This window comes from Falco naumanni, chromosome 10, assembly GCF_017639655.2.
Source record: "Falco naumanni isolate bFalNau1 chromosome 10, bFalNau1.pat, whole genome shotgun sequence".
NCBI classification, from domain to species: Eukaryota; Metazoa; Chordata; class Aves; order Falconiformes; family Falconidae; genus Falco; species Falco naumanni.
Window position 1 is genome coordinate 24308999 of NC_054063.1, and position 15444 is coordinate 24324442.

General features: G+C 45.9%; 1 protein-coding gene across 1 annotated transcript in view; it reads right to left on the bottom strand.

The window, feature by feature from the left end:
• Positions 1 to 4152: 4152 nt before the first annotated feature.
• The window catches only part of NTSR1 (neurotensin receptor 1), a 62329-nt gene continuing 51037 nt past the window's right edge, over positions 4153 to 15444 (bottom strand). Inside the window, exons 3-4 of the mRNA XM_040609558.1 lie at positions 8689 to 8779; positions 4153 to 6345 (exon numbers count right to left, since the gene is read on the bottom strand). Coding sequence (XP_040465492.1) covers positions 6096 to 6345; positions 8689 to 8779 — 341 coding nt within the window. The 3' untranslated portion in view covers positions 4153 to 6095. The remainder of the gene's footprint in view (positions 6346 to 8688; positions 8780 to 15444) is intronic.

The following is a 15444-nucleotide window of genomic DNA, read 5'->3' on the forward strand; positions in this document are numbered from 1 at the left end:
CCCGGGAGTTTGGCTTTTCCAAGAAGCCAGCCCTGAGCTACAGAAAAGTGAGGAGCAAGAGGGCAACATTTTTCACTCTGGCTTGAAGGTGGTCTGGCTATCTGGGTTAGCCATGAAGGCTCCGCTGGGAGCACCGTGCCCTGCGCAAAGATCTCCTGCAGCCAGAGAACTAGCATGCTGCTGCGTGTTGTGGATTTTCACCGCTGAAGATATGAACTGCAGCTCCTTAGGCAGTGGGCTGAAAATACACCTTTTAGCAGAGCAGGGCTGAGTACAAAATAAAAGAATCCACAAAATAAATGATTTGGCTCTTTAATAATTTACGGTGTAGGGGCAACAGAGGCTCCTGCTGTTCTCATCTGGAAGCAGCACCAAAATGCTTTTGGAGAGTGGTGCCTTTTAGCTAGGTTTTAGAAGATGAATTTCCCAGGCATGAACGATTCCAGATATTTAAACTCTATTTTGTTGCTTTCCAAGCAACCTTTCCCTCGATCAGAAGTCAAAACGATAGGCTTGAGTGGGCAAAAACTATGAAGGTTTTGCAGATTTTCCTGGTGCTCAGATGAGCTGTTTCACAACAGAACGTTAATTGGGAGCTGCAGGGAGAATGGAGGTGACCGATTTTTGCTCATTAAGTGTAAGGACACTTCAATGTAGTGGGGGATACCCAAGTATTCTGTTCCCACAAAATTACATCTGTGTTAGAAAAATGGATGCCAGGAGGAAGTGGGTCATGCGAAAGAGGGGAAGGTAGGAAGGGAAGTCTTACTGGTAAGGCACAAAAATCCTGCACTGTTTTTCAGCAACAAATTCTCTGAGGTCAGGGCTGCCTCTGCCACTGTGCACCTACAGATCCTAGTGCAATAAAGCCCCGACCCGCTCCGTTTTCTGGGCAAAGCTGCTGCAGAAATCGTGGCCAAGGTGCAACGTCTTTAACATTTGCCCTGCAACCAGGGGAAAGCAGGTAGGCAAGGCAGGAGCTGGGGAAACAGCCAGCCTCCCGTAGTGCCACCTGGATCTCAGCACAGCAGCTGCCCTCCGTGCAGCGCAGGTCTTCCCCGACTCCCAGATCCCCACTCCCATACTTGAGGCTTGTGCGGGCTCAAAGCCCAGGGGTTCAGCCAAAGGCAGCTGGATGCTCTCCGTGGCTGCTCCCAACAGCACAGCGGGACTGTAAACCAGCACAGACCCTCTCTGGCTTTCCCAGGTCTCGGGAGGGGTTTCTCAGGGCAGACTTCACTGATGGGGGTCTCCTTCAAACCCAGCTAGCCTTTTCCCCTATTTGTTTGCTGACTTGCAGCCAGAAGCAGCAGCTGATGTTTAGATGCTGTGTTTGGGGCAAACATCCGCTGCTTGCAGGCTGTGGGAGAGGAGCACTCGGGGGCCCTTCTGTAAGAGGTGCAAAGGTCAGTTCAAGGTTGATGGGGTTTCACCAGTCCAGACCATAACCAGATAGCCTGTGCTGGTAAGTGGGCTGTATGATAAAGGCACAGCTGCCATTTCAAGCATAACCAGCCCAAGCCTTAACTCTGGATATTTATTTCTTAGGATCAATAAATGACAAAATAAAATAAAATACCATACAGTACAAAGGCTTTATCAGGAAATAACCATTCCATTACAGTTTGATCAGTAAATACAGTATCAATAACAGCATGTTACACTGGAAGAGTGTTTCCCATTGCTACACAAAAGGATTTCACACCTTCTTCCTTCCCTTGGTCACAGAAAATATTACAAGGGAGACGCTGACACACTTTTAACATTCATTTTTTTTCCCATTGCGCTACAGGCCACAGAAAATAAAGCACATCAACAGTTTGTATTTCAGGAAAAAAAAAAAAAAAGAAGTTGCACTTTAAAAAATATTTGCCATAAATACAGTATGTGCAGGACTATCAGGTGGCATGGCTGGAGAGGGACTTGATCACAAAGCCAGGACACAGCATGATGGAATTTTGGCTTAGCGATTTCTGGTTTTGCCCTAAACGAATCCAGACCGAGAACAGAAGAACTTGTTGAGCTGCAACGTGAAGAACCAGACAGATCTTGAGCAGATACAGCTTTGTTTAAACAGCTACCAGACAACACGACCAGGAAGACACCAGAGTGACACTCAAGGCGTTGCACAGGAAAGCTCCAGCGCTCTCATGCCCGTGGATGTCTGTCCCTGCCTCAGGGCAGGCAGCAGTGGCAAGTGACAGGTTCCATCCTGCCACATGAGCTGCCTGCACCAACCGCACGCCTGGGGTTGTATTTCACTCAACGTTTGATGCTATAAAGGCAAAGGTCCTGCTATCATCATGCTTACAGCACGTGTCCTGCTAACCCTCCTCACTGACTTTCCCATTTAATTTTCTCCCGTACCGGTGCAGCCCCTGAAGCAAGATCTCATGCACATCACAAAACAGGCTCAGCAGAGCGCTCAGGCAGTGATGTGTGCTGGGCCTTTGGTGAGAACGTCCTGTCTGGGGGAAATTTCTGAACAGCGTAATGACTTTGTAAATCTGATTTCACACTCTGCCAAATGGATGGCCCTGACAAGAACGCTGCGAAGAGAAACAAAACCTCAAAATAATATTTGAAGAGGTCACTTGATAGACTCTCTTCAGATGGGAATTTCTCAGAATCCATCTGGCAGCACTTCACATCTGTGGGTTCAACAGATTTTTATTTTAGTCGAAACAAACAGTTCAAAACACTTGGAGGGAATTTGCATAGATTAACAGCATGCTGCACCAAGGCTCACCTCTGCCCCAGCAGAGAGTTCAGACAAGACAGGAATACAAAGGATGGGAGCACATGTTTTGTCTAATGGCAAAAGCCACTTATATTTGATTAGGTTTAAAGCTAAACCTTGTTGGGTTGGAGATTCAACCATTGTTAAAAGGCATGGAAAGAACCATTTTTCTGATATATATACTGGGTAGTTTGTACCTTTTTCTTCTCCACGGTATCATGCTTCCCTTTACAAACCCTTGTGGTCTTGTAGTGAGTTATCCTCGCTTCTTTTTGCTCAAGGGAATAATTCTCTAGGTCGATTATAGCAAAACGAGATGAGGAGGGGAGAGGGGATGAAATCAGCTGTAACTTACACTTCTTGGCTCAAGGTTGTCAGATCTGGCCAGTGAAAGAGGTAGCTTTGAGCTGCAATCTCTGATTAAGGCCATAGGCTCAGGTCTGCTCCTGTGTTAAGCTGCAGGAACACTGCTGTGGAAGCCAGCAAACCGCTTGGATAAACCCCTCCAAACAGTCAGCTCTTCAGGACTCGAGTGGCCCAACAAACATTGTGGAAAGGGTTTATGGTAAGTTCACTTTGACTCCATCTTGTTCTCATTTTCATGTCAAACCAAAAATAAACCTACCGGTTTCTCTAAGCTGTGATCAAATGTTCTGTAAGCTGCCAGTGTATCTCAGTAGTGAGAATCTAAGCCAAGCATTTTATGTGAAACAACAATTCTTGTACAGTGTTTTCTAAGATAATCAAGCACGTTTCAGCAGGTTGGTGTTGAATAAGTATATTAACAATGTTTAACATTTCAAAAGCAACTGAGACATGCAGGATGTTAAATCCTAATGAAAATCAAAGCAACACACAGTTACAGCTTCTCTGGGAGGTTTCAGAATCCATCTCCCACCTGTTGACTCTATTTAGAGGTGGTATTAAAAAAAATTGGGTCCTCTCCAGAAACATTGGAAGTGTCTTGCCTCGAAGGCCAATGTTAAGTGTGTGACATCGACTCCTCTTCCTCTGTTCATCGTGCCTGGACTTTCCCACAAGGCCATATGTACAGGTCTTCTAGAGCTTCTTCCAACCTGCCCAAGTATATCTAACACACACAGAGACAACATTTGCTGGTTTATCACATATTTCCTTCTAAAGAGACCAGTCTCCTTTTTTTTCTTTCTTTTTCTGTGTGTGCCATTACCTGTTTTTCTCACCAAAGAGGAGTCAACTGTGCATGAGCAACAAAAGTGCTTTGTCAGGTATAATCTCTGCCCTCTGTTTGGTACAACCAGGGCAAGAAATTACAAGAAGGCATGACAAAACAGAGCTTGCAGTTTGGCTGAATCAGAAGAAACTAAAGCCCTACTGATGTCTATTTTGAGCCCTTTCTTTTTGAGTGGTTCTGTACCAGGCATTAAAATATTCTCCCATCCCTGGTAGGTGTGGTTGGAAGTCCTGGCTGATGGTAGCCAGGTCGACCATGGTAGCTAGCTCTGTACATCCACCAGGTTATGAACGCCTCAGAAGTAGATAGTCATCACTAACAACTCACAGCAAATGCCCCACGGGTGTTTTCTCTATGTCCGGAGTCCTAATCCACAAGTCCAGGGAGTTGGACTTGATGATCTTTATGAGTCCCTTCCAACTTGAGATATTCTACGGTTCTGTGATACCACATCTGTAGCAGAAGTCACTGGTATCCAGTGGATCAGTAACTGGTCTCCATCATTGTGTGATGGTTCACTGAGGCCAGATCGACATCTCCAGCACTGAGACTTCTGTTATGTACCAAAGGTGCTTGTTCGTTGGAGTGACATGGCATGGACAAAGCCCAGAAAGCAGAATTGAGCCAAGTGACTCTTCTAGTTTGTCATTGTAAAGAGGCAAGCCCTTCTCTCCTAATGAAGTGTGGTGTGGACAGGGACACAAGGTCACCACCAGCAAAATCACAGCAGGGGTTGCCCAGGATGATTGGTTGGTTCCAGGCTCATGCAGGTCACCATCCGGAGGTGTGACATTGGGGAAAGCCCTGTGGCTTGTCCCATAGCCCTGTGATTTCTGATGTTAAAGGCTCTGGAGCAATTTGCTGTATCACATAGTGGGCTGTTAGAGGTGGAACCATATGGGAGAAAAGCCCATGCCACCTATCCTGACCAGCTGAGAAATTTCAAAGGGAATTTTCAGGTCCTGTTTCCATTCCTCTGGCTTGTTAAAAGAAAGTTCTTTTAGAGCTAAGACTCCCCAGTTTAGACCTTCTTATGTTCTCCATTTGCACTACCTGAAGATTTATGTGCGCAGACCAGTGTGCCAACAGCTCTGGCAGCAAAAAGAAATAAAAGGTAGAACAAGAGGCCCTGCTGTCTACAACTGATATAACCTATGAAACACCAGCCTTCTGAAAATGGTGAGGAAACAAGTAAAACTGGAATAAGAATGGGAAAAATCTGAAGGTCCCACAGAACGGGGGCAGGTTGCTCTTATCTCAGCAGCCTGGAGCCCTCATGAGCCTGGAGTTTTCTCACCTCTTAACGCAGGCCAGCTAACTGTTCTCCCTAGTAAAAAATGGGATTTGGCTGTATGGCAAAAGTAAGGTTTTCCATTTCTGTTCATTTTCAGCGCTCCATCTGGGCACAGTTTCTGCATCCTTGACTTTGCCAGACACTTTGTTATTTATTGGTGTTGCAGTACCAATACCAGAGGGTTCACTGTGCCAGGCATTATATATGCCCTAAATCGAGAGATGGCCCCCACTCCCCCTGGCCACAGCCACCCCAACCTAGGTAAGGCATCATCTGTTGTTACTTGATTTCAAGGAGCCAGAACAGGTCCCTTGAGCACCTAGGTCATATTATTATGTCATAATGTAGATATATTTCTAAAATAACCACCTGGCTCCCTGAGTTTTCACTCGTTCATTGAACATCCCATAGATGAGCATGTTCATTCTCCAAAAACATCCCTTTCTGTTCAAAATGGCTTTCTCCTCATCAGACTCTCTGCTTGGTGCCACCAGGAGACATGATCTCAAACCCTTGGATGTGAACATGGCATCCCTGCATTGAGAAAAGGATGGAATGCAGTAACAATTTGCCTAAGTTTAACATATTTTGGCTTCCCAGTTAACACCGCATCTGGATTTATGCCAGACTGAAGTTACAAAACGTGTAGACATTACTCACAAGAGGCAAGGCCAATGCTTTAAAATAACTTCAAAGTTATTGGCAGGATGAAGCCTATTTTTCCAACAAAAATGACTTTTCTAAACACATTTGTGTTACGTGAATTTGGAGACCATGCATGAAACTCACAGAGGCCTCTCTCAAGTTTTGACTCCATGATGAAATGCATTTCCCTTCCCCCTTTGGCTTCAGTATGTAGTTTCCCTTGTGACCTGGCTGGAAAATGTGTGGTTGCTGGAGATGCTGTTGGATTTCCTGGTGAAGGCCAGTCGTTTCTTCTTCTTCCTCCACGGCAGGCACACGAGTGTGAGTGTAGAGAGGAAGATCTGTCGGAAGTTCGCAGACACCAGGTTGTAGAGGATGGGGTTGATTGCCGAACTGACGTAGAAGAGGACGTTTGTCAGCATGTAGAAGTAGTGGTAGAAGTTGAAAAGGAAACTGGAAGAACAGATGAAAGATAAAAATCTAAGTAGAGTGTGGAGAACTAAAATAATTCAGTCACAAGAGTGAGAAACACATGAGCTGATTTTTCATCTAACTTTTCTTGGTTGGAGACGGAAGCTTTACCAATGGTGCATGATCCACCAGGAAAACATATGTATTTTCAACTGGTACTGGCCAAACGTAGGTCAAATGCCTCTACAAAGATCTTACTAGCAGTTAGAAACTTATTTATGCCCTGGGTTTGGATGTGGTATTTACCTCGTGTTCATTTTGTCTTTGAAAATAGATATTCTGGAAACTGAGGAGCCAGATGGAAATTTGTTCCTCTGTCATACATATACATTAGGCTGACTTTTCTGGCTGCAGTTCTGGTCTACAGAGCCTGCAGAAGAGCCAAGATCCTGGAACAGATGCAGTGCTCTCCTCCCCCCACAGCTCATTCAGCAGGTCCCTGGGCTGTAATCTGGGATAGCATCCTCTGTTCTGGGGCAAGTTGATGATAGCACACTTTTGAAACATATCCTGACCATCACAATATAATGTTTTCAACTAGAGTTTGTTGAGAATGCTTAGCTTGGGTTTTTTTGTGTTTTTTTTCTTTTGGAAATATTGTTCCTTGGGACAACCGAGATCAGCAGCTTGGAGCTGGTAAAGCATTTATAAACAACACGGGTCTCATTTTCAGGAAGATGTTCCCCAGGATCATTTATCTCAGTGAAAATTGCAGACCTTTTTGTTAGTCTGAGCACCGTCTAACAAAAGATGGATAGATGCGTGCTGGAGTACATCACCAGTCCCTCCACACCCCCTCAGCACTGCCAAGTACTGCGTGGCCCATCCAGCTCTTACAAGCAGAGTTTCTCTATGTAGTTGTGAAGAATATATATAGCAAAAATGTCTCTTCTTCAGGGGTGGGCACATACGTTTATAAATGAACATGTCAAGCTGCTGCAAGCTTTTGACCAGCTTCCAGACTGATAGTTCGCCATTCATAATATGCCTGTAAAATGCAATGTTTTCCTAAAATCGCTCATGGCTTTTAAAAGAAGAAGGAAAAAAAAAAAAGGGAATGCAACCACACTGCATAAATTCACACTAACTGCAGACAGACTTCTCTACCCCTCTTGCTCGAAGAAAATGCAGTCATTACATAATTGATTGCTGCTTTAAGTGCTTTTCATATAGGAAAGCAAACAAGAAACAACAGTTTGTGCCAGTGCGTGCCTAAAGCTGTTTTCATGATTGAAGATAGGTTTTTGTTTTTACTACGGATGGATGTACAATTCCATTCAGTAGACTGCTATATCATAAATTACTTTTTTTTGTTGTGTTTGGAGTTTATGAAATTTTAATGTCTCTTAGTTGCTCTGCTTTTTGGTATTAGATTTTTTTTTTTCTGGTCCCAGGGGGAACAGAGGTGTAACACCATGGGAGGAGAGACACGTTTCACTGAGTGCATCTCATAGCATCTCTCAGGCTACCTGGGAGTGTAACCCCAGACAGCATTAGCGCTTAATTGGATATTTAAAATGAATAATCAGTTCTGTGGGTGCTTTGCTGAGGAACCAGGTCTGACGCAGCAGAAAGGCTGCACGGAGCTGCCTGTATGCCCTTGCACACCTGCGAACAGTGCACACGAGTGCAGCACAGGCATGCAATCATCCTAAATTCTCTGAGAATCTGGGCATTTACTAATCAGTGGCAACTGCTAGTATTTAATTTTGATCCACTCGCTGCAAACCCCAGTAAATAAGCCACTCCAGACTCAGCCGGCAGCACAGTTGTTTCCCCGCCTGTGCAATCTTTCCTGTCACTAAGGAAATGTGGCATTCTGAAGCTAAATTGTGTGTTGACAGGAGCTGCTCCATCTTAGGCCAGTGATCGATATCTCCACCATGGAGACAGCAATCCACTTTGAATATATAACCCCCCCCGTCCAAATGTCATTTCATCAAGGACTGTCAGAGGTGAACATCCATCGCCGTTGTTAACAGGGGCGCGTCTGTGGTCGCAGCCATGGAAGAAGGAGGGGCTGAGAATGCATTTCAGCTCAAGCTAATGCTTCATTCACCCACATCTGGGTGACTGAGATAATTAAACTATGACTCTTAATTTGGCTGGCAAACCTAGTAAGAAATCCAAAAGAAAAAAAAACAATAAACAAACCCCAAACCAACTAGGAGGTTGAGGCGTTAAAGCCTTTGCTTTAGAAATGCCTTTGCTCCCAGATCCCCCCCCTCCACCCCAAGCCTACTGGTGCCCCAGGAGCCCCAGTTCCCCCTGACCCCACACCCCATCCTGGCATGGGGGGAGCTCGTCCCCTGTGTTGTGACTCACTCTGTCCAGTGACTGGAGGGGACATAGCAAAACATGAGACGCCGTATGTGATACGGGAGCCAACAGACCACAAAGGCAATCACCACAGCACCTGCAAGGCAGGGAAAAAGCCCGTTACTTTTTGTGAGCAGTTCTTCATCGTGGGTGAAAAAGAGACCTGCCTCTGTGCTGTTTATCACTGCAAACAGTTTTCCTAAAGCCCCACTTTGTTCTTCTAGTGCTGTTGTGCAAAGAATTAATAACCCGGAGGGACAGCCAGCCCGTAAATGTCTGCAAAAACAAGCATAACAGAAATAATAGAAAATAGCAGTAAGCACGGGGGCAGTGCAGTTATGAACAAAGGAAGGTACAGATAAACGACTGCTGGTGCCTAGTTCAGACATTGGCTTAAATGAAACTGCATTTGCATCTGTCCTTGTGTTTCATGCCCTTGTGGCACCGGGTATTTTGTAGAAAGTACATGCAGAGACAGTTAGTGTATGTTTTTCATCCAGGTAGACAGGGAGCCAGGGACACTGTAATCCCATTAGTTTGTTACGTGGAGCCACTGGCTGCCGTCCCCACGGTGCTGGGGATCATTAAACAGCATCGGGAGCTCCTTTCTGGTGGCAAGGCTCATCCCTTTTGTTCTACGTTTGTGCAATACCTGAGACAGTGATTACAAGATATTTGGGTCTGGACATTGCCATAATAAAAAAGACTAATTAAAGGGTAAGCGGAGAAAGATAATGTTTTTTTTTTTTTTTTACTTTCCAGATTCTAGCCAAGGACATCAGAAAAATGGAAAATAAAATGCAACAACTCTGAAGGGTAGAAGTACTGTTGATTAGAGTGCATTTGTCAATCCAGATTAAAATGCAGATGTATCAACCAAGCAAGGGAAAGATTTGTTTCCTTTTGTAATGTGCATTTCAACCTCTGTATGAAATGACAGGATTCTGGCAGGATCCTAGCAGGAAATAAAGAAATCTCAGTTAAAACATAACACAATAAAAGACAAGAAGAAAATCAAGGCTAAATAAAATAATTATGTTAATCTTTTATCCCAAATTTGCTCTACAGAGAATAAGGACCACATAACTCTTGTCCTTTATGTGACCTGTGTGTAAAGTGCTAGGAAGCAGCAAAGCTCTCTTGCAGAGCTGTGCACCACCAGTGCAACGCAGATTTGGCACGTGGAGGCAAAGGCTGCTGTTCCTTCTGCTTTGGGATTGAAAATATTTATGTGGATATGTCCCAAACCCAGACGCTGTCCCCACAAGGACTTTACCACAGCTCATACAGGAGATATGCAGATGTGTTTCCCTTGAAAAATGCTGTCCAGGAGGAGCAAGTCTGGCTGTGGTTGCATCTCCCCATCACCATTACTCAGCCAAGAGGCACAGGGGAGGCTTCAGTAGCGGAATGGGGAGGGAAGCATCTGTGCCCTATTTTTGTGGGTCACTGCCTAATTTGTACAGAAATTAAATAATTCCTGGTGTCCAGCTCCATACTCACAGCCTTACTTCAACTCCATGTACTATCTCTCTTATTAAACACGTTTTTAGCATCAGCCTGCTAAATCCCAGAATCCTAGCCTAGAATCACAGAATCCTTTAGGTGGGAAAAGACCTTTAAGATCATCGAGCCCAGCCATTTACCCAGCGCCGCCAAGCCCACCACTAACCCACGTCCCTGAGCGCCACATCTACGTGTCCTTTAACCCCCCCAGGGCTGGTGACTCCACCACGTCCCTGGGCAGCCTGTCCCAGTGCTGGGCCACCCTCTGGGGAAGGAATTTTCCCTAATATCCAACCTAAACCGTTCCCGGCCCTGGACACGCTCCAGCCCCTCAGGGTCTGTCCTGCAGGAGGGGCCCGAGCTGGGCACAGGGTTCGAGTGGCCTCAGCAGGGCCGAGCCCAGGGGGACGGTCGCCGCCCTGGCCCTGCTGGCCACACCGTCTGGGACGAGCTGCTGCTGGCCGCCTTGGCCACCTGGGCACACTGGGGGCTCATGTTCTGCTGGCTCATGTTCTGCTGGCTGTTGGCCATGTACATACGAGAGCATCTTCCAGGAATACTGGAAAAGCCATTTATTCAGTAAAGTTTTAGGCATGTGAAGGGACACATTTTGGAAAGAAGGTTGGAGGGTCTGGTTTTATTCTCTTGTCTAAGTGAATTCATTATTTCAATCTGAATATTTTTGGCTGCTATATGGTCATTGTGATCACAGATGTAATTCATCTCTAGATGGCCTGCAGCTCTTCAAACGCCATCAGGTGAATGAACCTGACCTGCATCTGCTCCTGCTCTGAGGAGCTTTGGTGGGACTTTGATGCGGACAGCTCCTAGATGACATGTGGCACAAAAGTGGGGACATCCACTGGGAAGCTCGGAGGGAGTGCTGGCTGCCTGCTTTGCTCTTTCACATTTCTGAGCCACCTGCATTTGGCCACCTTCAGAAATTAATTTCTCTGTCGGATGGACCTTTGGTTTGCCCTGGATGGAGCAATCCACCCGTGACTGCCCAGGAGAAGCAGTGTACTCCAGCCTCTCCCCTTCTATCCATCAGCCTCAGGCCAGCGGGAACAAGCCAACATCACAGCTCCAGTCCTTCTGCTTTCCCAGTGCCTGGGCGGGATTACCTGGATTTTCAGGCTGTGAAAGCAGCTTCCCAAATGGCTCCCAACACAAATTTGTTCACGCACATCATAATTTTTGCAGAAACCTCCATGTGCCAGCACTTCCCAGCTGCTTACCCCTGCACGCTGCTCTTTAAGAACAGCAGGACCTGGACTCTTTCTACAGCCAATTTTGAGTCTCACGCATCTGCCTGTTACCAACATGTTAAACGAAAGTGGTTTTCTCCTCATGAAGGATCTCTGTTTATGTTGCTCAGACAATGCTGTGCCAAATAATATGAAGGCAGGGATCTATAGCAGCAAAAATACACATTGAGAAAAATATCTGCTTAACCTCAGCAAACAAATAGTCAATTAAGTGATCTGTGGTAATTCTGTAATATCACATGCAATCACTCTGCAATTAAAACTCTATTAAACACATAGCTAAGTGCATTGGAGACACTTATGGTCTGATTTGGAAATCCCAGCTGGGTAGCATGCTGTGCGGTTCTGTGCCACCAGCCTCTGCCACGCAGATTAGGAGATGGTGACCTGTATTTATCACCCTTAATCCATAGGTTTCAATTTTATCATACAAGGGATCAAGCAGATTTAGGGAGGCAATCCTGCCCTGTTGGGTCCCCTCGCCAGGGATGAATATGAAGCATGGGAATGTGTTAACTTTTGTCTAATGCAAAATGGAAGTATCCTTCTCTCCCAGATACCTGGTCCCTTTTGCTGCTGCCTTGTGCCTCCCTAAGCACATGCTTATCAAAACAAAAGCTGGGCAAAGTGGCTGCCAAAATGTTTTTTTCTTATTGTTATCAGCTCCTAGGACATGTTCTCCATCATCAAAGGCTTGACACACGGGTTTCTTTGGTGCAGTAAGATGGAACAGGTCAGCCAACTGGAGCTGAGCAGTGGAAGGGTATGACCCTGCGTGTGTGGTGGGGTGACTGTCCAGGATGGTGTTTGTGAGGCTGGAGATTTCTGGCCTCTATTTTTTGAACTAAAAATAAACAAGACCCATCCCTCATTTCTAATTCATTCAATGCAATTTTAATAGAAGCAAGGCTGCTTCATGAACTTCTGATATTTCTCATATCACTTGAGGTGCCAACCTGTGGATCAGCCCAGGGCTGGGGAGTGGAAAGGGGACTGGAGCGAGCTGGCCCTGGGGTGCCAGGGATGCTGGGGAATGATCCTTCCCCCAAGCTGCATCTTCATGTCCCTTCTAAATCAAACCACCAATTTAAATGAGTATTAAAACCTGAATTATTGCATCCTGTGGCTTTCTGTTTTGTCTCACAAGGGCTCCATTCTCTGCCTATTTGAACCTCATCCCAGGGAAGGAGGAGCGGCGGAGGATGAGCCCTTGTTTGTTTATCACGCAGGAAATCCTGCGGAGGGAAACATAAATTTTGAGTGACATCTTTTTCATTGTGCAAAAGAAGATTTAAACAGTGCCAGTCTTGATTTTCAGACTAAACTGGATGTGGAAGCAATCCTGGAAGTTAAATTATATTAGATCACACTGAGTATTTTATTTTACCTTGCGTGTATCCTGTGGCTGAGTCTGGGAGACAGCCTTTGCCCAGGGCCAATGTCTTGAAAAACTCACGTTGAGTTAGATGGGTGTGGAGCAATGTATCACATGTAAAAAGACCACGGTGAGTGTGCGGTGACTGGTTTGGCTGAGCACAGGAGCCATGCTCAGGAGGGATTTTCAGCCCTTCTTCCCTCTTCTGGGACCACCTGAGGCTCGGTGTGACTCAGAGCACTGGCACAGCGATGGGAAACACGCCACTGCTGCCGACTCACATGGGACCCCAGGGATCTGCTGCAGCACAAAGCACTTGGCTGGTGTTTTCCTCCTTGCTTTAGCTCCTCCATCCCCTCCGGGGTCATGCTGAGTCACAGCCCTGTGGCTCTGGGGTGGCCCTCGGTGAGGGTATCCCTCTGTCTCCTCCTCCTTTCCCTCCAGGAAATGGAGAAAAGAAACGCTGCTCCCTCTTTAAACCACCTCTGCTGTTGCTAAGGCCTCCAGACAAGCTCAGATCCATCCTTCCTTGATAGTTTTGTTCGGATTATTTTGGCCAATTTATTTCTTTTTCTCTGCATTTCAAGGGGAACTGAAACACATATGGCTGGGGAACAGCGTGTTGTAATTTCTGAGCAAAGGCAGGAGCTGTTCGGGTACGTACCGAGCCATCCAAACAACACCCCCAAGACTCATTTCAGCTCATCGGTGGCCGTGTGCCTCCAACGCTGCCCAAGGAATGCACGCTCCAGCTGTACTAATAATGTATCTGACAGTGATGTGGGGCTGATGTCAGGGATTCGTATTAATGGGGATGGCTGGAGAAGCAGTCCTTATGTATTCAGAGCTCCTAGGTTTTGTACACTTCTTTAGTTGGTGCCATTACAAGAGAATCTCTCACGAAGGGGAGCAAATGTCAGCGTGCTGTTTGATATGAGAGATGGTAAAAGCTGGGCCAAGCGTAGATGTAGCTGGCACTGCCTAGTTAAACCTCCAGGCGCTGTTTATATTAACATGATTCACTACCTGACAGGTCATAGGCAATATTTATACCAGCGGGCCCCAAACTAGGGATTGCGGGAGCTGCAAGGGTGGGTATGAGCCTAGTAAAGTTAAAACTGCTTATGCTGGTATTTGGGTCACAAGGCTGCAGAAGAACGGATTGCCATAAAAGTCAGTAACAGCCAAGGGAGATTGCGGGCCACCAGTATGCACCAGTAGTACTCTGGAGAGCAAAGAAGAAACTGGGAATAACAATGGGTCTGGGGAGCACTCAGCTGCTTTAGACACCACTGAAAACACACAGCATTTGCTGGATACAATCCCCCTGTGCTCTTGCACATATTACTGAGCTGTGTAAACATTAGATTTGACTCCTTAATTTCCATTCCCAGCAGCCAGAGATCTGCTTTTTATCTTTCTGAATAATTTTCCTTCTTTTTTCCCTACTGCGAGGAGGATGGTCTCTCTTTTGGATTAAGGGGTAGAAGATGCTGTTGTGCTTGAAAGGAGCCATGTTCCCCTAAATACTTCTTTGTTAGCAGCAGCAAGACAGCAGAGAGAATAGAAAAGCCTTTTGGCATGCAAAACCAACATATTTTACTCAGACTGTATTCTCCAGTCCTGATTTTCAATGGCTTCAGCTAGCAGATTTGAAAATAGATGTGAATTCCTGCCCCTGCTCATGTTGGTGATTAAATCGTCCACTGACACCAGTTTCATCTATATGGAGCAAGGCAGAAAACCAAGGTTAAATCTAATCCGAGAACAGGCTCCAACAAGCAGCACGTCACTGCTGACCCAGTGAAAACTGGGGTGTCTTCCCCAGTTTCCTTCTAAGGTAATATTTTTTTTTTTTTGGAATTAAAGAAGTAGTTGCTTGACTCCATTTAAAGTTCATTTCTGCCATTCCGCCCAGGGATGTCTGGGTATTTGGAGGAGAAGGAAAAAGAAGAAAGAAAGAAAACTGCCCTTTTGAAGGATAGATAAGGGCTCCTGTCTTTTCTTCACCAGGTTCAAGGCTCTTTCTGTTTGGCAAGGTCAGGTATAACCCAAACTGGCATCCTCTGCAGCCTCTTTCCCCTCCACTTTTGAGTTTCACTTGCTCTTTGTTCCTCCCAGAACAGCTTTTGCTCACGAGGGGACCCTGGGGCTGTATTTACTGCATACTTCTGCCGTGATGAAGGCTCTGGCCAGACTTTATGTTTAAAACCTCATCAGTTAGCTTTTTAAACACTCGTATTGACAGGGTTTAACACCTGGAAAATCTGCTTGCTGGTCATGAGCAGCCCTAGAGTTGTCTTCGGAGATGCAGCCACAAGAGCCTGAATCCCAGTAGGAACGTCTCGCCAGCCTGAGCTGCAGTGCCAGCAAAGGAACACGTCTTGGGAGAGGAGAAAAAAGAGCCTCCCTGTCCCCAGAGGTGCAGCCGTTGTCCCTCTGCTCCTCAGATGGTGTTTACAGAGGGCTTCCACACCGCTCGCTTCATGTCATTGGCCTGCTGTAAAGTAAACCTCCATGTACAAACATCTCTGGGAAATGTATACAACTGTTATATAGCTAATTTATCCTTCTGAATTGCAGTGTGACACTTCAGCTGTTAAACTCGGCTTC